At 41.2% G+C, this 23650-nt stretch overlaps 1 protein-coding gene across 1 annotated transcript in view; it reads right to left on the bottom strand.

Moving 5' to 3' along the window:
• The window catches only part of LOC108674299 (basement membrane-specific heparan sulfate proteoglycan core protein), a 117441-nt gene that overhangs the window by 11153 nt on the left and 82638 nt on the right, over nt 1-23650 (bottom strand). The window contains exons 2-5 of the mRNA XM_047885789.1: nt 10445-10679; nt 7728-7890; nt 6908-7068; nt 2897-3151 (exon numbers count right to left, since the gene is read on the bottom strand). Of these exons, the coding sequence (XP_047741745.1) occupies nt 2897-3151; nt 6908-7068; nt 7728-7890; nt 10445-10679 (814 nt within the window). The remainder of the gene's footprint in view (nt 1-2896; nt 3152-6907; nt 7069-7727; nt 7891-10444; nt 10680-23650) is intronic.

Below are 23650 nucleotides of genomic sequence, written 5' to 3'. Positions count from 1 at the left end.
AAAGCTCACTTCATGTTATTTTCATGCTTAATTGATACTGAAACAGATAAAATATCATTAAGCATTAGGCATGCATGACGATTGAAATTTAAAATTAGGTTAACGGAAATAAGCATTAATAGACGTTGAAATTGGGAAGAGAAAATATTCATGCAAAAAAAATTGTCATGCAAAAAGGTTTTTCATGCAAAAAAATTCATGCAAAAAAAGTAATTCATGGAAAAAAATTTTCATGCAAAAAAGAAATTCATGCAAAAAAATTTTCATGCAAAAAAAAGAAATCCATGCATACACACCTTGGACTAGTGGACACTTGGTAGCATATGTAGTTACGAAGCTTCCTTACCTTAATTACTTCCAAACGACTCTCACTACAGCGTCTACGATGGTGAGTGCTAGGCTGCCGGTAAAATCAAACTCCAGAGCACGCAAAAAAAGTGTCCTCGAGGGCTACCCATAAGACGAATACTCCAAAATATGGGTGCACAATATCACCAACAAAAAAAACACAAGAAGAATAACTCCCACATTCAAATTCACATCGTTCTATTGCAAAAAAATTCCAAGAACCAGGTTTCTAATCACACACAAAAAACGTTGGGTTGCACATTGGGAATCACAGCTCGACTTTTCAGATGAGCGAATTTGACACGTTTGTATCACGAACGTACATAATAAAATATGCTGACAAGTAGTAGTAAGAAATATTGCATTCGCGGGATGAAGATACCACATAACAAATGTACGGACAGGGACCGGTAATAAAATTTAATGACTAGAGATTGGCGGGAAGAAGCGCGAGATCGCAAGCACGTGTGACCGAAATCTGGAAACGTAGCACACATATAAATAGAGATCATGAATAAGAAAAATACACGAAATACATTACGTACTTACTCGGTTCTTCTTGAAAGAACCGAGAACATTCAATCACTTGAGAATAACATTGTCGACAATCAATTATTATGTCGGTCACTCACTCAGACCATCACTGTGACAAGGGAGTGAGTGGTATGAAACATACCATCACTGTGACAAGAGAGTGCGAAGAGGTATGAAACATACCTACCATCACTGTGACAAGGTAGTGAAGAGGTATGAAACATACCATCACTGGGATAAGAGAGTGAGGAGAGGTATGAAACATACCATCACTGTGATAAGGGAGTGAGAAGAGGGATGAAACATACCATCAGTGTGACAAGGGAGTGAGGAGAGGGATGAAACATACCATCACTAAGACAAGGGAGTGAGGAGAGGTATGAAACATACCATCACTGTGACAAGAGAGTGAGGAGAGGGATGAAACATACCATCACTGTGACAAGGGAGTGAGGAGAGGTATGAAACATACCATCACTGTGACAAGGGAGTGAGGAGAGGTATGAAACATACCATCACTGGGATAAGGGAGTGAGGAGAGGTATGAAATATACCATCACTGGGATAAGGGAATGAGTGGAAGAGGTATGAAACATACCATCACAAAGACAAGGGAGGGGAGAGGTATGAAACATACCATCACTGTGACAAGGGAGTGAGGAGAGGGATGAAACATACCATCACTGTGACAAGGTAGTGAGGAGGGGTATGAAAGATACCATCACTGGGATAAGGGAGTGAGGAGAGGTATGAAATATACCATCACTGGGATAAGGGTACGAGTGGAAGAGGTATGAAACATACCATCACAGTGACAGTAAAGTCAAGATTGAAACACCCGTGACATAGAAAGCTGGCAGTCGACTGATATAGCTGTGCACGAAACTGGCAAAAATTTGCTACCACAAAAGAAGCACTAAAAAGGACGGTGTAATAAATGAGACGTTCGCCCACACACTGGATCTCTACAACGCAAGAAGAAAAAATCACATTTTATTTAATAATGTCGCGTGACCTTACATCGGTGCATTAGTAAACACAATTATATCTGCTGGAAGAAAGCCATGCTCACTGTTCATTTTTCTAAGCCTGGACCAATCGCAAAACAACGAAAAGGAATAATGTCACAAAAATTAGAGCCCTGCAAATGAAATAATTTATTTAGGTTTCACCGGTACCCTGCCAGCTATAAAATGTAATATTAGGCGAGAAATGAAGTTGTCTGGTATCTATCGCTAAATCCATGCAAAGTTTAATGAAAAATAAAACGAATATCGTATGATAAACTCTTACGTCAACGCAAGAATTGTTCAGTGCATCGACTTTCCTAGGTTATGAACGGCTCGGCAAATTTATTTCCTTTGACCTCTCAAGTCGGCTATTTTACAGCGCGCCAACGACGTAGGTGAAGCTAAGGGTACGCACACAGTGGAAGCAGGTTTGCCCGCGCGGGCAACCTGCTCCAACCTGCCACAAGAATGAACATAGGATAATAATGTAAGTGTTCACAGTGAAAACCTGTACGAATAGGCTTCTGTATTCTATGGTTTCAGGCGCCAGCCTGAGCAGGTAACCAGCACGCTGGCAACCTGCTTTCACTGTGTGCGTACCCTATGAAGGTCTGGCAGTATGCGCGTTGTTTTGCCCAAGCTCCAAAGACATGGTAAATGATCTTTATGGTGGATGTTCTTACTCAAAATAAAAGGAAGCGCCAAGAAGCAAGTATTCCATAATGAATAATTCCTCGTGTATTTTGCTAGGAGTTGGCAATTTCTTGTACCGTTGGCACAAAATCTTGAGTTTAATAGACAACAATTATTGTTGTTTAGCCGAATTGGAACACGTGACGTGTCGGAGTTACCACAAATATTAACACAGTGATGAAAAACTGCTCAACGTAACACAAATTTTTCAGCTATTGACCGTATCCTAAATAGTACCAAGACTGACCCGGCAACGTAAAACAAATTTTTCAGCTATTGACCGTATCCTAAATAGTAGTATGAACACTAACCCGGCAGCGGAGTGGTGGTGGTGGTAGTAGTAGTGGTAGTGGTGGTCGAGGAGCTGGTGGTGGTCGCCGGTATGTAGTTAGTTTCGACTTCGCCGCCAGGTAGATCCAGCGTGGGGCGCGCCGTTGCGCCGAACACATCTTCGCAGTCCCGTTCGTCCTCGGCGTTCTCGCACTCTGGTACTCCGTCGCAGGGCGTCGCACACACGCCATCAGGACACAAGACATCGCCAGCCTCGCAAGTGCCAGCGTGAGGATCTACGAGACAAGCGTCGTCACTGACTAGTTTCGGACTAGTTAGTGTTGACTAGCGGACTAGTCCAGACATCGCCAGCCTCGCAAGTGCCGGCGTGAGGATCTACGAGACAAACGTCGTCACTGACTAGTTGCGGACTAGTCAGTGTTGACTAGCGGACTACGGTAGTCCAAGAGTTACGTAGGCAGACCAGAGAACGTTCAGCTGAACGCAACAGAACCAACCACGTGCAACACGGTACAATACGCATAATAACAAATATAACGGCGAGCATTGTACAGCCCAACGAACAAAACTGGATGTGAAACTAACCCGACGTACAGAGCAACATGCGTTGTGAAATACACAACAGAAAGCCTTACTCACACAACACGTTGCGTTACGAGCACAACATGGTGACAATTACGCACAAAACACGGTACGTTACGCACACAACACGGTGCGTTACGCACACAACACGGTGCGTTACGCACACAACACGGTGCGTTACGCACACAACAGGGTGCGTTACGCACACAACACGGTGCGTTACGCACAAAACATGGTGCGTTACGTACAAAACACGGTGCGTTCCGCACACAACACGGTGCGTTACGCACACATATACGGTGCGTAAGGCTGCCAAACGCACAAGACATAGTACATCACGGAGCGCAATGTCACGATGTAGAGAAACGCATCGACAAAGGCTGATGATGGAGAGAGAAGAACAACCTAACGCAGACAACTGAGAGAGAAGAACAGCCTAACGCTGACGATAAAGAAAGAAGAACAGCCTTACGCAGACAACTGTGAGAGAAGAACAGCCTAACGCAGACAACTGAGAAAGAAGAACTGCGTTACAACGGAAAGAGAAGAACAGCCTAACGCAGACAACGGAGAGAGAAGAACAGCCTAACGCTGACGATGGAGAAAGAAGAACAGCCTAACGCAGACAACTGAGAGAGAAGAACAGCCTAACGCAGACAACTGAGAGAGAAGAACAGCCTAACGCAGACAACGGAGAGAGAAGAACAGCCTAACGCAGACAACGGCGAGAGAAGAACAGCCTAACGCAAACAACGGAGAGAGAAGAACAGCCTAACGCAGACAACTGAGAGAGCGATGAAGAGCAAAACGCTGACAATGGTGAGAGAAGAACAGCCTAACGCAGACAACGGAGAGAGAAGTACAGCCTAACACAGACAACGGAGAGAGAAGAAAAGCCTAACACAGACAACGGAGAGAGAAGTACAACCTAACGCAGACAACTGAGAGAGAGATGCGTGGCCCAACGCTGTGTTCAACGGATCAATGAATACATTAGCATCGCTGTCGTATTTCAGAGCACTGGTCACCTTGTTTCAATACGCAGACGAGCGTATTTCACTGCACTGACCAGCGAATTTCATAGCAGGGACCAGCGTATTTAACTGCACAGACCAGCTTGCTTTATTCTTACAACAGGAATATTTGGACGGAGGGACAGCCGTTCGTAGCTCAATAACTTGAGTGAAAACTTCCGAGGCTAATCTTAAGCTGGACAGTTTATGACAACAAAACTTTCGAGGCTAATCTTAAGCTGGACAGTGGATGACAACAAACCTTCCGAGGCTAATAAGCTCGACAGTGGATGACAACAAAATTTCCGAGGCTAACCTAAAGCTCGACAGTGGATGACAACAAAACTTCTGAGGCTAATCTTAAGCTGGACAGTGGATGACAACAAAACTTCTGAGGCTAATCTTAAGCTGGACAGTGGATGACAACAAAACTTCTGAGGCTAATCTTAAGCTCGACAGTGGATGACAACAAAACTTCTGAGGCTAATCTTAAGCTCGACAGTGGATGACAACAAAACTTCTGAGGCTAATCTTAAGCTGGACAGTGGATGACAACAAAACTTCTGAGGCTAATCTTAAGCTGGACAGTGGATGACAACAAAACTTCTGAGGCTAATCTTAAGCTCGACAGTGGATGACAACAAAACTTCTGAGGCTAATCTTAAGCTCGACAGTGGATGACAACAAAACTTCTGAGGCTAATCTTAAGCTGGACAGTGGATGACAACAAAACTTCTGAGGCTAATCTTAAGCTGGACAGTGGATGACAACAAAACTTCTGAGGCTAATCTTAAGCTCGACAGTGGATGACAACAAAACTTCTGAGGCTAATCTTAAGCTCGACAGTGGATGACAACAAAACTTCTGAGGCTAATCTTAAGCTGGACAGTGGATGACAACAAAACTTCTGAGGCTAATCTTAAGCTGGACAGTGGATGACAACAAAACTTCTGAGGCTAATCTTAAGCTCGACAGTGGATGACAACAAAACTTCCGAGGCTAATCTAAAGCTCGACAGTGGATGACAACAAAACTTCCGAGGCTAATCTAAAGCTCGACAGTGGACGACAACAAAACTTCCGAGGCTAATCTAAAGCTCGACAGTGGAAGACAACAAAACTTCCGAGGCTAATCTAAAGCTCGACAGTGGACGACAACAAAACTTCCGAGGCTAATTTAAAGCTCGACAGTGGAAGACAACAAAACTTCCGAGGCTAATTTAAAGCTCGACAGTGGAAGACAACAAAACTTCCGAGGCTAATTTAAAGCTCGACAGTGGAAGACAACAAAACTTCCGAGGCTAATTTAAAGCTCGAAAGTGGAAGACAACAAAACTTCCGAGGCTAATTTAAAGCTCGAAAGTGGAAGACAACAAAACTTCCGAGGCTAATTTAAAGCTCGACAGTGGAAGACAACAAAACTTCCGAGGCTAATCTAAAGCTCGAAAGTGGAAGACAACAAAACTTCCGAGGCTAATTTAAAGCTCGAAAGTGGAAGACAACAAAACTTCCGAGGCTAATTTAAAGCTCGACAGTGGAAGACAACAAAACTTCCGAGGCTAATCTAAGCTCGACAGTGGAAGACAACAAAACTTCCGAGGTTAATCAAAGCTCGACAGTGGATGACAACAATCAAGGACCATGGCCTAGCAAAAGGGAGTGGGAAAAATTACGACAAAAAGATATGGATTCATCAGCCACAATCATTGAATGAAATTCAATTACGATGCTCTATATTGCACCAACATGCTGGTATAAGGTATTCAAATCAGCCACTGGCTAATCAACGAATAAATAGGTAAAATTGTTCATTGCAATATATATAGAATTTCAAGCATCATCTTAATATCACGAAAATTAAGCAAACGATTACTGGAATAAATATATTTATGCAAAATCGTACAATATATATACCTAGAGCCTTTCACACTGAGCATAGTTGACTCCAACTTTAAAGAATATTTAGTATGAAGGAAAACTTTGATTACCTCCAATTGGAACCTTTTCTGCCATATAAAAACATTTAGTCGTATAGCAATGATATTGCATAATATATGTTCAATATTGTAAATTATTTGCATTACTTTCAATTAATTTCTTTTATGAATGCTCTACTTTTCCGCCGTTTTGTGGTATAGAGATAAGTTTTACAGCGAGTCATCAGCATCAATGCATAGTGCAAGCCAGGCTCGAAATAAAAGTCCACAGCTTCACAAAGATAATTAAACAAAAATCTTACCAGTATATTCAATGAAGATCATCGTTCGATAAAGAGCTTACTTTCAGATGCTTCAAAAACGTAAAGCGATCCTTTGTTGCCAACTTGAAATGAATCGCGTCTTCTGCTACAAAGTAAAATAGACCGGCCAAGAGCCAAGCCTGCCTGAGGGCTCGCGGGTCTCAGTCTCAACCTTAAGGGAGGACCTGAAGATCTTACCTTCCTCCTGACTGAACTTGAGGAGCTTAACGTTGGTGAGGTCACCCATACGGCCGCTGGCGTCGAAGTCATCGAATATTGCTCGGATTTGTGATTCTTCGGCGTCAGACTCGATGACACTGACGTCGACCAACAGCTTCAAGCGGCCTGGACCAGCGGACCTGAGGTGTGACATGTTTATTGTCGGTGTTATTATAAAATTACAACAACCTACCGGGCCTACCGGCCAGATACAAATTGTAAACGTAAACTATTGAATGTAGCAACCTGAGGACGTTTGTACGCAACAGAGAATATTTTAAAGTAATACGTGGTGGCAACCATCAGTGCAAGTCATTTTGCGCTCACTAGAACGTATCCTTTTACAACACTTCTCTTTAACTTCACTTCTTGTTTGTCTGTCTGTCTGTCTGTCTGTCTGCTACAAATCTTGTAATCAAAATTTAATGCACTTTTACTTATCCTATCGATCTGAAATTTTGCCCACTTGTGTAAAGTTGGAGACAATGCATGAATCAAATGTCAAACAAAATGATTTTAAAAATTAAAAAAAAACATTTTTTTCAATGTTAAAAAAATTGAAAAAATAATTTTGTCAGCTGCAAATCTTATAACTGATATTTGACACACTTTTACCTGTCTAATTGATCTGAAATTTTGCACACTTGTGTGAANTCTGGTGAGTTTTGAAAGTATAGGCCCTGGTTCAGAAGAACTCACTGTATTCTGGTGAGTTTTGAAAGTATAGGCCCTGGTTCAGTAGAACTCACTGTATTCTGTTGAGTTTTGAAAGTATAGGCCCTGGTTCAGAAGAACTCACTGTATTCTGGTGAGATGAGCATCTGCCGTGCCAGGCAGGGTTCGGAGCTTCACATCAATAGGATACTGCACGCGTGCTGCCAGACTCGTGAAGCCTGCGCTCGTAGGGTCGTTGTAGTCTGCTTGGAACTGTCCGTCTACCTCCAGCTCTATCCTGAACCGACCTGTGCACCACGAGAATTTCAGCTTAACGGTCGAAACTGTTAGGAGTCATGTTGTTGGAAGTGCACTGTTAGAAAAATTACCGTTAACGGTATCAGTGGCCGGTCGGCACGTGAAGAGAAACACCGTGTCGCCGTTTTTATTCTAATTTAACTCTAAAAATCCCTAAAACATTTGAAAAACGGCGAAACAGTTTATTTATACGGGGCGACCAACCACGAGAACGCCAGTGGGACCGTTTTTCACCGTTTTTTCTAAAAGCGTGGTACATTGCCTAAAGAGAAATTGTGAGGAGACATGTTGCTGGATGTGGTACATTGCCTAAAGAGAAACTGTAGGAGTCATGTTGGTGGATGTGGTACATTGCCTAATGAGAAATTGTGAGGAGACATGTTGCTCGATGTGGTACATTGCCTAATGAGAAATTGTGAGGAGACATGTAGCTGGATGTGGTACATTGCCTAATGGGAAAGAGTGAGAAGACATGTTGCTGGATATGGTGAATTGCCTGAAGAGAAACTGTGAGAAGACATGTTGCTGGATATGGTGAATTGCCTGAAGAGAAACTGTGAGAAGACATGTTGCTGGATATGGTGAATTGCCTGAAGAGAAATTGTGAGAAGACATGTTGCTGGATATGGTACATTGACTAATGAGAAACTGTTAGGAGGCATGTTGCTTGATATGGTACATTGCCTAAAGAAATTTATGCAGCAATGGCCGGAAATTCATGGGATTCTTTATGAACTAATGTCTTATGCTGGATTGCCCAAGACTCAACAGAAAGTGAATATATTCTTAATGATATTCTCGGCATACAAAATGCGAAAAATTTATATTGATGATAACGTAAAATTGAGATGAATTTGTTTAAATTACTAGCATGATCAATAAATACTGTTAAACAATGCAATTTATGAACAAAATTAATTAAATTGAGCACATCTTACATGATAGTTTTTTAGATTGCAGAAAATGACCACATGTAGACGTGGAAAAACTATGTGAAGTTCTGTTTCCTTTTGAAGAAGTTTTAACATGAATTCTAGGTATGTGTTACGTGTATACATTATTCAAAATTGATAAATTTACATAGTAATTAATATATTTTAACAAATCATTAACCAAGTAACAGTCAATCTATGCAATTTAGAAATTTTTAGGGTAATTTCAGTCAAAAGCTTCACCATAAGATAGTCTAAATGAGCAGGCCAGGCCGCAAAAACAATTTGACGCAAAACAAAACAACAAAAAAACACGAAACTCTCACTTAAATTTTTAACTGAACAATTTAAGCAATAGGCCCGATAACTATCAATAGTAAAGGACGGACTTAGGTTGATCAAATGGCAAGTCCCATTTATTTATTTCATCCCATTTCTCATGTCGGTAAGTCAAGCGGCTATCAGGCTTCTGTTAACTTGTGGTTATCAGAAGGTAACATCTGTTAATGTTTCTGTAGACAAAGTTTATTGTCTCAAAGCTAGTGTATCTTTGATCAAAGGTTAATGTATCCGTAGATAAAATTACTGTCTTACAGACAACCGTATCTTTGGTCTATGGTTAATGCATCCGTAGAAAAATGTATATAAAAAATTGAATTGAATCATTGCCATCAAACCGAATGGAGCGGCCCTAGAAAACTGAGGTGTACCCACCGGACCTGTCTCCGGACCCCATCCCGGACCCCGAATGGTGCGACCCTAGAAGGCTGAGGTGTACCCATCGGCCCCGTCTCCGGACCCCATTCCGGACCCCGAATGGTGCGACCCTAGAAGGCTGAGGTGTACCCATCGGACCCGTCTCCGGACCCCATCCCGGACCCCGAATGGTGCGACCCTAGAAGACAGAGGTGTACCCACCGGACCCGACTCCGGACCCCATTCCGGACCCCGCATGGTACGACCCTAGAAGGCTGAAGTGTACCCACCGGACCCGTCTCCGGACCCCGAATGATGCGACCCTAGAGACAGAGGTGTACCCACCGGACCCATCTCCGGACCCCAATGATACGACCCTAGAATGCAGAGGTGTCCCCACCGGACCCGTCTCCGGACTCCATCCCGGACCCCGAATGGTGCGACCCTAGAAAACTGAGGTGCACCCACCGGACCCGTCTCCGGACCCCGAATGATACTACCCTAGAAGGATGAGGTGTACCCACCGGACCCGTTTCCGGACCCCGAATGGTACGACCCTACAAGACAGAGGTTTACCCACCGGACCCGTCTCCGGACCCCAAATGATACGACCCTAGAAGACAAAGGTGTACCCACCGGACCCGTCTCCGGACCCCAAATGATACTACCCTAGAAGGATGAGGTGTACCCACCGGACCCGTCTCCGGACCCCGAATGATACGACCCTAGAAGGCTAAGGTGTACCCACCGGACCCGTCTCCGGACCCCGAATGATACCACCCTAGAAGACAAAGGTTCACCCACCGGACCCGTCTCCGGACCCCGAATGGTACGACCCTACAAGACAGAGGTTTACCCACCGGACCCGTCTCCGGACCCCAAATGATACGACCCTACAAGACAAAGGTGTACCCACCGGACCCGTCTCCGGACCCCATCCCGGACCCGTCGACGCCGTCTGAGTCGTCGACAGGAGCCCGAGGGAAGGCTTGACGTTTGGTCCGACTTCTAGAGACAAAGCTGGGGAGTAGTAAGCCTTCGTCGTTCTCCCCGATGACGATGGGCTTGATGATGGGCACGTCATCGATGTGATTGTTGTGGCCGAAGATGCCTTCATCGTCTTCGAATACCAGGTCTTGGTCATCGGAGGTCTGGAAAAATAAAATCTGTGTGAACATTCCGGCCAAAAAAACCAAAAAGATTGATGCAAAGGGGCCGATTTATGGCCAGAATTGAATAATTGTTCAAATTGACATTTATTCCAAGTTAACATAACATAACATAACATTCCGGCCATAAAAACCATAAAGATTGATGCAAAGGGCCCAATTTTTGGCCAGAATTGAATAATTATTTAAATCGACATGTATTCGAAGTTAATGTTCATTCAAGTAGGGTTCACTATTTTTCGAAAATGCATTGCTAACCATGCCAAATGGGGCAGAGGGAAATTTTTTTACATTAATTATCCGACCATAATTTATTTTTTAATGAGGGGCACGTAACAATGAAAAGTTCTTCGAAGGAATTAACAATTAAGCCATTAATGATTTTCCTTGAGGCACCTAAAAATTTAAAACGGGATTTACAACGTAATATCAACTCTGGTGGTCAATTTTCAATAGGTAAACGAATTGACATTCCCGAGTATCAACTGTCCATTATTTTAATTAATTATAAACTAAATAATAAAGAACAATAACGCAAATGAATACATTTTCAGACGATCTTTAGCCTCATAGGCAGCGGCGTATTTTAGCAATGAGCGAGTTATTGCCAGGCCTGGTCCCTTATAATTGTTGTCTTGCCATTCAGGGCCATACTTTCAAAACTCGCTAAGTGAACGTAAGTACTTACGCTCTATTTTCTTGTCTATGATTGGTGGATTTTGCTTGAAAGGCCGTCAATGATTGGCTGATAGACTTACGGTCTCTTAACTTTTTTTGAAAGTATGGGATCTCCGTGCCGACGGATAATGCGGAAGCTCGTGTCGGTAGATGGCTGACTGTAATTTTATTTGCATTTCATTTTTATAATAATTATTTTTAAGCTTATACTTTTTTGTTGTTGTTCGATATCTTTCAGTAAAATCCACGCATCATTTCGGAAAGTTTTTTTTACCACTAAAATAATACAAATTTTAAAACATCTTGGTGTGCTGGCAACTTCTTTTAGCATTGATAAATTAAGCCTCTGCATATATCTCTGGAAGAACATCAAACATAAAAAAATATCTGGTATATTTTCCTTGCAAATTTACCCGTGAACAAATCACATTAATACGAGGGGCATCCGGAAAGTAGTACCCGATTGAGAATTGAACAAAAGGAAGTAAATATTAACACATGTAAACATGTTTATTGAAAAGAACATGTATTACACTACTTCTCTACATAATCTCCGGACAAATTCAAGTATTTGTCGTATCGTGTCACGAGTTTTTGTATACCAGTGTCATGTTCCTCCGCCGCCAGTGTTTCTGGGATCGGCAAGGTGTACTGCTCATCGATTTCATGACCCGTGGAGACACAATCAATGCCAATGCATATTGTGCAACATTAATTAAGAGAATTACGGCGGGCAATTCAAAATCGACGGCGAGGTCTGTTGTCTACTGGCGTCATTCTCCTGCACGATAATGCCAGGCCGCACACATAACATAACATAACATGGTGATGTCGGCGCTGAAGTGTAGGCCTGATGTGGCCTGTCGCCAATTCTTTTCCTTTTCATGCCTTGTTCATAGATCTAAAATACGGCTCGGATAACACAACAACTTCTACAAAAAATTCAAGTGGGAAATTTTCTACCATCCACTTGGTTCTTACTTGGTTCCTTCAGATTTTCATCTGTTTACGAAACTCAAGGACTTCGTGGCAGGGACAAAGTTTCAAAATGACGAAGAACTGAAAGAACACGTGACTGCGTATCTCAATACACTGGCGGCGGAGGAACATGACGCTGGTATACAAAACTCGTGACACGATACGACAAATGTAAATTTTGTCCGGAGATTATGTAGAGAAGTAGTGTAATATATGTTCTTTTCAATAAACATGTTTACATTTGTTAATATTTATATACTTCCTTTTCTTCAATTCCTAAACGGGTACTACTTTCCAGATGCCCCTTGTAAAAAACGATTCGGGTAAATTTCGATCAAATATAAGGAAAGCATCATTAAAAAAAATTGGTTTATGAGGAAGCACTTAAATTAGTACACGAATAAACTGAAAATTTCGTTTGAGTGTAAAATGACTTGAATAGAAATCATTTCTGTCCACGTGATAAGCAAAGTCGCTGAACGAACTACGACAAAAATGTTTTTCTCTGTACCACTAATTTCCTCAGTTCTAGGTTGGCTGGTGAGTCGGTACTATTGGCACAGAAAAATCATTTTAGTTAATCGATAATACAGTTTAGAAAAAGTTTTTGGATCCTTTGCTAATTGGATATACTTTAGCTGATGTTATTTAGAACATATGCTAGATAACAGCCTGCATATTGAGACGTAGAGATACTAATGAAGACATGCCATGCTAGCGGCCACTGCTGCTTTAGGACACCTATATTAGTGTTGATAGACTAAAATGACTAGTTGACTTAAGTTAAGTAATGTAAGTAATGATTAGTTAACTATTGGCTACGGATCGATGAATGTGCAGCGAGTGAAGTCAATATCGCGTTAAGGGAGTCGGCGTCGCAGCTGAGACGCATTACATGTCCATGGAAGATGGACGATGTCCAGCACAATATCTGGTATTGCAGTGCACTGTTGAAACCATTTGAGAGTTTGAGACCACTGTTGAAACCATTTGAGAGTTTGAAATCACTGTTGAACTTTTGAGAGTTTGAGACCACTGTTGAAATCATTTGAGAGTTTGAAATCACTGTTGAACTTTTGAGAGTTTGAGACCACTGTTGAAACCATTTGAGAGTTTGAGACCACTGTTGAAACCATTTGAGAGTTTGAAACCACAGTTAAAACCATTCAAACTGTTGAAACCATTGAAGCCAGTTTGCACTGTTGAAGCCATTCAGAATAATTCAACATCAATCGAATTATCCGATGACGTTTCATAAAATGTTAAAAGGGCATTAATTGTAACAATCGTGGTGAACGTTAGCGCAGGATTGTGAACGAAATTTTCAAACTGTTTTATAAGTAAAATCTTTCAATACTTTTAGAATTTTGCCAGTTGTGAAACTTTCTATCTAAATAATTATGGCTCGATTTTTCAAAATTTGGGTGCGTATAGTTCATATAATAAAAATAGAATAAATATTATTAAGCAGCTTTCAGAATTTGCCAGTTGTGAAACTTTCTAACTAAATAATCATGCCTAAATTTTTTAAGTTTAGGTGCATGTAGTTCATATAATAAAAATATAATAAATGTTATTAAGCAGATCAGAGGACCAGCACTATAAAATCCGGATAGCATCAAATGATACGCATAATATATGCGCATCATGTTATGCTGTCCGCATTAAGCTTATCATGTGCTAGGCATAATGCGGACAGCATCACATGATGCGCATAACACAGCTCGCAGCCCACGCACGGTGCCCATGCATATGATTCACATCGCAGTGCGCAAGAGTGAGGGGAGATACGCATCTTTGAATACATACAAGCGCTTAACACTTACGCAGCTACACTGTTAGAAAAAGCGGTGAAAAAACGGTCCCACCGGCGTTCTAGTGGCCGGTGGCCCCGTAAAAATAAACTGTTTCGCCGTTTTTATCAGATGTTTTACGGATTTCTAGTGTTAAATTGGAATAAAAACGGTGAAACGGTGTTTCTTTTCACGTGCCGCCCGGCCACTGAAACGCCGGTAAAACCGTTAAGGGTAATTTTTCTAACAGTGTAAGTACGTAACAATGAAACGTAACACATATAACATAATGTTATACAACTATTTTATATAACATGTAACAATTTTACATGTTATATAACATAGTTAACAATAGAAGAAGGTTCAGAATAAGGACAAAAATATACTTTAATGAAGTAGATACAAATATCTTACGATGTAAAAACAGCGATTCGTGAATTTATGAAAAATAGTTTATTTATATACTACAAGTGCTCGAAAAACACATGAAAGATTTGTAATTCTTACCACTAATAAAAATTTCACAATAAAATCAATGTGGAAATAAAAGAAGTTTCACCAGGCTGATGTGGGCTATGCGTTCCAGTGTAGTGAACGCATGGTTGCAATTTAAGCTCTGCGCACACTGTTAGAAAAATTACCGTTAACGGTATTACCGGCGTTATTCTAATTTAACACTAGAAATCCGTTAAAACATCTGATAAAAACGGCGAAACAGTTTATTTTCACGGGGCAACCGGCCACTAGAACACCAGAGGGACCGTTTTTTCACCGTTTTTTCTAACAGTGCAACGAGCCCTGAATTTCGACCCATAGAAACAGAAGCAGGCGATCTAAACGTGAGATGCGGACCTATGGACGAGATCTGGAGAAAATCTCTCTGATGGAAGATTGGGTAAGTTCAACTTTACACGAGCTCTAAAGTGCCCATAAATCAGAGAGCTCTTTGATACTCGAGCTCAGAAACTCGCTTGCTAAATCCAAAAGTTTCGCCCTAATATCAAGTCAAATGAAGATAAACACAAATTGATGCGATACGCAAACGGGGCATCAAACGGCTTGAATCTAGTCTTTTTGTGGAAACTGATCTGAAGAATTAGATTTTAAATTTTATTGGCTGTTTTCCAAAGGGGTCTAGTAAGAAATAATTTTCGAGGCATCCAGTCACGTTTGAAATCATTTCAGAACGAAAATAATCCTAACAGCATCTACTGAATCTCTATGCAGATTTCTAAATTGAATTCATTGAAAGCAAAATGCGGTAAAAACTTTTACACGCCTAAGCCACTGAACTGGAATATCACGAGAAAATTCAACAAATAAATTTTTAGCGCATTTTCTCATTTATGGAAAAAGTGCCCTATTGTGCTCGTCATGTCCGTCTGTCTGTCCGTCCGTCCGTCCGTCTGTCTGTCCATGACTTCACGTTTTCGTCGACGAGAAAATGCGCGTTCTGTCATTCATTGCAATGAGTACTGAGTTACATTTTTTGTAATAAGATTAGAAAAAAAAATTAGACTTATTTTCTCCACGTAAACAAGAATATTAGAGCAGTCATTCATGAGTCTGGCCCACGATAGCCAGATATCGCAACACTTCCTCATCGCCGAAGATGATAAGAAAAGACGGCACTCGCAACTGCAGCCGTCCGTCCGTCCGTTAACGACGTCATTCCGTAATTCCGGAGCCGCGGCGCTGGCATTCGCAGAGAGCGTCATGAACGTTGTGATTCTGATCACGTCGCGCCCACTAGGCCGTACCTAGCAAACTTCCTTGTTCGAGGTATCAAAAGGAGATTTCCTCTCAACAAGCTCAAAAATATTCTCCTCTTCATCTTCTCGAACCGTCAACGGGATGAGAGGAGTGAGCTTGCTCATCACAGCGGCCATTGGGAGGCTCAGTGACACGAAAATAAACTGCGGTAGAGTCAGCCTGATGAAGCTGAGAGAGGGCGAATACTGATAACTATGATCGAAAGGAGGAACGGGAGAAACCTTATACTATATTTATGTTGAAAATCAGTTATATGAAGGTTAAGCGAGTGTTGTCAAGTAATGTTTACAATTTTTGTGTTTCGATGGCGAGAGAACGAAGTTAATTCATTCAATACGGAAAATCGATTTTGCATGCTAATGTAAGCCATTTTACACGTCTTAGCTGTATACATATGTATTTTAGTATTAGATGGGGGCAGATTTTGCTTGTTTATAAACGTGCAATTATTGACCAGAGAATTCGTTGATATAAATTTTCAGATAGTGGAACAATTCTTCAGATGACGTTGGGAGATCGAAAGGCATGCATCAGGAACTCATTTTGCTTTACTAACGACGTTTCGAATGCCACAAACATTCATTTTCAAGTTACAAGAAACATTAAATATTGAAATTTTGGTAGAAATAAGTAAATAATGTCGTAAATAGGGTAAAACAGAAAAATTTTGAACCAGACTAATCACTCTGAAAACTATCTTAAAGTTCAGACAAATCCGACAGTAATTTTAAGGACATAGACAGCTGGAGTCCAATCTGTAGAGATGAGGGGTTCAGCTATCGTCGGTCGGTTGAAGTCGGGCCGCTGCTTGATGACGATGCTGGTGGGTTCCTCCAGCACAATGCGAGTGATGGTCTGGGGCCATACTTTCAAAACTCGCTAAGTGAACGTAAGTACTTACGCTCTATTTTCTTGTCTATGATTGGTGTATTTTACTTGAAAGGCCGTCAATGATTGGCTGATGAACTTACGATCTCTTAACTTTTTTTTGAAAGTATAGGCCCTAGTTGTGAGCTTGTCTCATATTAGAGAGAGGCTCACAGGACCGAAGAACCACATTAGAGACTCATAGTGAGACCTTCACTCGCGCGACGTTGGAGACCTGGGGCCATACTTTCAAAACTCGCTAAGTGAACGTAAGTACTTACGCTCTATTTTCTTGTCTATGACTAAGTGAACGTAAGTACTTACGCTCTATTTTCTTGTCTATGATTGGTGGATTTGGCTTGAAAGGCCGTCAATGATTGGCTCATGAACTTACGATCTCTTAACTTTTCTTGAAAGTATGGGCTCTGCACCAGAATCGTCATGAGATGCCCAGACGCCATATGACTGGCGATAGCTGAGGTTCTCATCATCAAGCAGGAGTCTCCAGCTATTAATTTATAAACTACCGGATTTGTCAAGACGTTGAAACTGTTCTCGTAATATAAACTTTGATAACGGAATTTCGAAATTTCAAATTCAACTGAAGTCTTCCCCTATTTAGATAATGAATGTATATGCATTCGAAACGTCGTAAATTTTATTTGTGATTTGTGAACAACAGTTCACACCATTGTCGTATCGCACAAGAAAGCTGGTAATGAAAGGCCTGTAAGAAGATAGCACTGCCTTTAAAAAAGATGCAGCATTGATTCCGATAAATATTACACGTCAAAATTTTTCACACACTCACAATTCATTGAAAAACGACCTCGAGAGTTAAAAAATAACAAAGTTGATAGTTAAAACATAATTTTGAGCTTTCCTTAACCAGTATTGAAGTCACCATACCACGCAGGCCGACACCACATGTAAAGTGCATCATCGCAGCCATCCTACACACCACTCAGCCATACATGTGGTAGTACCATCATCACCCCACGTACTACCTCCATCACCCCAATCAGTACCCTCATCACCCCACTCAGCACCCTCATCACCCTCATTACCCTCGCGATGAGCCACCACGGTCGAGGGCTCAGCACCCTCATCACCACCCCACTCAGCACCCTCGTCACCCCATTCAGTACCCTCATCACCCCTCATCACCCCACTCAGCACCCTCATCACCCCACTCAGGACCCTCATCACCCCACTCAGTACCCTCATTCATCACCCTCTTCACCCCACTCAGTAACCTCATTCATCACCCTCTTCACCCCACTCAGTACCCTAATTCATCACCCTCATCACCCCACTCAGGACCCTCATCACCCCACTCAGGACCCTCATCACCCCACTCAGTACCCTCATCACCCCCTCATCACCCCACTCAGTACCCTCATTACCCTCGTGATGAGCCACCACGGCCGAGGGCTCACCACTCTAATTAAGAGGATCGCAGCGAACAATAACTTCGTTACGAGAGCTCCGAGGCTGCGAGGAATTTCGGCGTCACGCCCAGCCCTGATAAGGGTCTTAGGCCGGCAACACTGCAAAAATTCCGACGCCTTCCATAGAGGTTCTCTACTTATTTTAGAACCTGTTCGGTGCTCAACAGGGATAGCAAAGGACAAGGTCAACTTATTATATATGCTATAAATGAACTTCAAGTGAGACCGTCTTCGTTACAATAAGGTCTTCGTTACAATAAGGGTCTTAGGCCGGCAACACTGCAAAAATTCCGACGCCTTCCATAGAGGTTCTCTACTTCGGTGCTCAACAGGGATATCAAAGGACAAGGTCAACTTATTAGATATGCTATTAATGAACTTCAAGTGAGACCATCTTCGTTACAATAAGGTCTTCGTTACAATAAGGTCTTCGTTACAATAAGGTCTTCGTTACAATAAGGTCTTCGTTACAATAAGGGTCTTAGGCCGGCAACACTGCAAAAATTCCGACGCCTTCCATAGAGGTTCTTTAGTTATTTTAGAACCTGCTCGGTGCTCAACAAGGATAGCAAAGTACAAGGTTAACTTATTATGCTTTAAATGAACTTCAAGTGAGACCGTCTTCGTTACAATAAGGGTCTTAGGCCGGCAACACTGCAAAAATTCCGAGGCCTTCCATAGAGGTTCTCTACTTATTTTAGAACCTGTTCGGTGCTCAATAGGGATGACAAAGGACAAGGTCAACTTATTATATATGTTATTAATGAACTTGAAATAAGACCGACTTCGTTACAATAACGATTAAACTTTATTAGGTTTGTGATAGGAAATGGCAGCAATTATTCTTCACTTCAGGTTCCAGTTTCAGGACAAATCTATTGAATCGGTCCCCATGAAGCGTAAGTGTATCTGTTTATTTTTATCTGTGAATTTTTTAACAGCATCAAGCATACGAGTTACTAAATATTTCAAGGGAATTCGCTCCTATTCCGACAGAGTTTTGAAGTTTGTGCAATCAAGATGCATTTGCATTGCATGTCGGTATAGCGCAAGTTTAAACGCGAAGAGACAGAAATAAAATGTTTTTTTTTATTCTAATATATATATTGACCATTCATTTCAATAATATACGAATCGCCATAACATTCAGGAGCTACCCATACGTTTCAATTTTAAAAAACTATGAATTTAACTATACTTAAAATAAACACTTAAATGAACACTATTTAACTATAATTAAAAAAAACACGACAGTTAAGGCTGCAGCAATAGATTAAATAAGCAATAAATGCAACCCATTACTATTTCATGTGCATGGGACATTCGTAATGCCTCACCCTTCATACGGTAATTACCTCTTGTCTTGGACTACGAAAACTTCTTCACGCCTCAGCAAATTATTCAACTTTGATCGTGACTGATAGAGTAGCGGGAGAAGGGAACGTCTATTTGGAACCGTCACGAGGACGTTGAGCGTGAGTAGAGCTAAATGGACGCTAATTGGTTATGTCGTTGAAGTGGGTTTACATGTCTTGAAGCGACAGCTACAGTTACTGAACGTGTCTTAAGTCATGTGCATGCAGAAAAATAAGAAATAATTTGTCACTCATTCGATCGGAAGCCACTTCATGGGATAATTAAACTGAACTTATGTCAATATTTTAATAAATAATACACGTTGAACACTGTTCAAAACTAATCTACATGCAATCTTTCAGGTCACAGATCAGGTTTATATATTTAAGTCATGTGCATGCAGAAAAATAAGAAAGAATTCGTCCCCCATTCAGAAGCCACATCATGGAATAGTATAACTGAGCATTTGTAAATATTTTGATAAATAATACGCTTTGAAAACTGTTGAAAACTAATCGACTTCCATTTTTTCAGGTCACAGATCAGGTTTATTTAAGTAAAGAAAATTTATTGCATCGCAAAAAATGAGGATATCAGTGAACAATTATCGGTTATGATTCACTCAAGATTTCCGAGTTGAAAAACTGAGCAACCTCATGTTTGAACACGCATATATACATGTGTGTTCAAAAAAATCCATCGAAAATTACCAAAATATCCGCGGATGATGTTTCGCGTGGATTTCTCTGTTTCTCAAGGAATCTCGACTAAATATAGCGTCTTAACCTCTAGTCTACCAGACGCTCCTTAACTGCCGCCCACGCAGCGGCAATTCACGAGGGAGTCGCTGGCCGAACGTTTTGACGGACTATATAGTGGGAATTATCACAAAAAATATAACTCAGTACTCACTAGTGGCATTGAGTGACAGAGAGCGCATTTTCTCGTACACGAAAATGTGAAGTCACAGACAGACGGACAGACGGACGGACATGGCGAGCACAATAGTGCATTTTTTATTATTGAGAAAATGCGCTAAAAATTGCCACAAACTGTTAATTTTGCCGCAAGCTCTTCCTTGTCACAATGATTTTTGTTTGCGATTACTGTAAATATTGTGTGTCTTGCCACATTAATTTTTGTTTCGGGTAGCGATACAGCGATATTGTGCATTGTAGTAATAAACGGATTTGCTACAATAATTTTTCCATAATTATACTTTCTTTACATTAGCTCGAGAAACAATGCCTCCCCGCGCCAACGAAGTAAAAGGAGCCTGGCAAGAGTCATTCTACGAGTCTAATTAATTTGGCGCACAAATTTAAGATGCCAGATCATCTGAAAAGTAAACATTGAGGAATTTAAGAATATTCAGATATCAGCACGATGAACCAATATTTTTACCTTGGATAAAGCATCAAAAACATCGATTGGTAAAAAACATCATAAGCATCAAAACCATCTTGTTAATGCTAATTTATCTATTTGAATTTAGCTTTAACCCTCAAAATCAGAGTCACCAAAGAACTCGGGTATAACTTCATAACCTTGGCAGAAAGAAGCACTCACATGTACGAGCGTCAGAAGATCGAGCTCTCGCAACAGCACATGGGAGTAAAGTGCCCTGCTTGCGCCCATTATTATGCTAATATAGAGGCAGTGCAAGCTTAGGCCGTCCATTTTAGGAACAGCCGACCTGTAAAAAAACGAAGCCTTTCAGAATATGGGGTCCATAAGTCGCTCTCGCCGACGGCCTTCTTCAAACGTTGATAATCGGCCTTCCTTGCCGGTTATCGGCCGAATAATGGCGATGCAAATGCGATGCAGTATCATCTTTGAAGTCTCGCATCCGACGCTCTTATAGCAACACATCAGATTAAACTGCTTAATGTACGTATCACTGTTAGAAAAACGGTGAAAAAACGGTCCCACTGGCGTTCTAGTGGCCGGTCGTTCCGTGAAAATAAACAGTTTCGCCGTTTTTATCAGATGTTTTACGGATTTCTAGTGTTAAGTTAGAATAAAAACGGCGACACGGTGTTTCTTTTCACGTGCCGACCGGCCACTGAAACGCCGGTAATAGCGTTAACGGTAATTTTTCTAACAGTGTAGAAAAATGACAAGCCTGAGCTGAATGCCCAAGTATCTCGAGGTATTTTCATGTTAGATGTTTACGTGCCTATCGCAATAGAAAGGAATACAAATGTGTGGGGAAATCGTTTGGGAATTCCGTGTATGGTGAGATAAGGTCACTGTTTCAGTGTGGGAGGGTTGAGAAATACATTTAAATTATTCGTGTGAGCAATATAGGTTACGAACATTCGTGTGAGCAATAGGTTACGAACAGTAGTGTGGGCAATTGGTTACGAACATTCGTGTGGGCAATAAGTTACGAACATTCGTGTGGGCAATAAGTTACGAACATTCGTGTGAGCAATAGGTTACGAACAGTAGTGTGGGCAATTGGTTACAAACATTAGTGTGGGCAATAGGTACGAACATTCGTGTGGGCAATAGGTTACGAACATTCGTGTGAGCAATAGGTTACGAACATTCGTGTGAGCAATAGGTTACGAACATTCGTGTGGGTAATAGGTTATGAACAGTAGTGTGAGCAATAGGTTACGAAGATTCGTGTGAGCAATAGGTTACGAACATTAGTGTAAGCAATAGGTTACGAAACATTCGTGTGAGTAAAAGGTTACGAACATTCGTGTGAGTAATAGGTCATGAACATTCGTGTGAGCAATAGGTTACGAACATTCGTGTGAGCAATAAGTTACGAATATTAGTGTGATCAATTGGTTACGAACATTTGTGCCATCAATAGGTTCATAAATAATGTATAGGTAATATATAATAGGTCAATATCAATAGGCATACAACCATTCATGATACATACAACTCTCGGCATGGTAGCAGCATATTAGTTTTTCTCGCCGCAAATGTATAGGCTCATAATGCTTGTTATTCAGATATGTTCAATATCAACGACGTTGCGACACAGAATTGAAGACACGAAAAATCAAATTGTGTGCGCTTGTCTTTATATTAAAATATTTTCATATCTTAAATTGAAATAAACAAGCATTGATTTTCTGGTCAATCCTGGAATATATTAGTCGTTTCCGAGACAAATTTATAAAAGTAGACGAAAAAAAAGAAAAGGAATTTACTTACTATTACTGTAACGTACAGACACTGTGCATTGTTGAAATGCGTATCTTTTATGAAAAAAAACCTGTCATGTCGTTATAGAAATATCGCTGTTCTCGTAGCACAACGTCGAAGTGGGCGTCAAATTCAGTCATGACTTATACTGCCACAAATCAATGTTTAAATGAACGTTTAAAACTAAGATTAATATATATCGTGATATTGGTGGAAGAAATATTATCCAAAAGAAACATAAGAGAGAGTCAAGGCATTCAGGAGTTTCATTGTCAAAGATTCTAGTCGATAAAGCCGCGGGCCAGCAGCGAGGTCAATAATTGATCTGACCAAACTAGGATTTCTAAAGCTGACAATTAATTTGCTCGCTGAAAAGAAGCGACAGAAAAAGAATGAATTCATTCGCTGTAGTCGCCGCGGCTTGAAGCGACGACAGCGCAGGAGTTGCCAGACAATGAACACTAAACTTAAACGGCATTATATGTAGGAATGAATGGGGTGTGAAATGGATGAAGATGGCGTGAAAAGGATGAAGGTGCCGTGAAATGGATGAAGGAGGCGTGATGTGAATGAAAAAAATGGATGAATGTGGCGTGAAATGGATGAAGGTGGCGTGAAATGGATGAAGGTGGCGTGAAATGGATGAAGGTGGCGTGAAATGGATGAAGGTGGCGTGAAATGGATGAAGGTGGCGTGAAATGGATGAAGATGCAGTGAAATGGATGAAGGTGCAGTGAAATGGATGAAGGTTGCGTGAAATGGATGAAGGTGGCGTGAAATGGATGAAGGTGGAGTGAAATGGATGAAGGTGCAGTGAAATGGATGAAGGTTGCGTGAAATGGATGAAGGTGGCGTGAAATGGATGAAGGTGGAGTGAAATGGATGA

This window comes from Hyalella azteca, unplaced genomic scaffold (assembly GCF_000764305.2).
Source record: "Hyalella azteca isolate HAZT.00-mixed unplaced genomic scaffold, Hazt_2.0.2 contig3122, whole genome shotgun sequence".
In the NCBI taxonomy this organism is placed as follows: domain Eukaryota; kingdom Metazoa; phylum Arthropoda; class Malacostraca; order Amphipoda; family Hyalellidae; genus Hyalella; species Hyalella azteca.
Note: the sequence above shows the minus strand (reverse complement) of the source record. Positions and strands in the feature narration are given on the sequence as shown.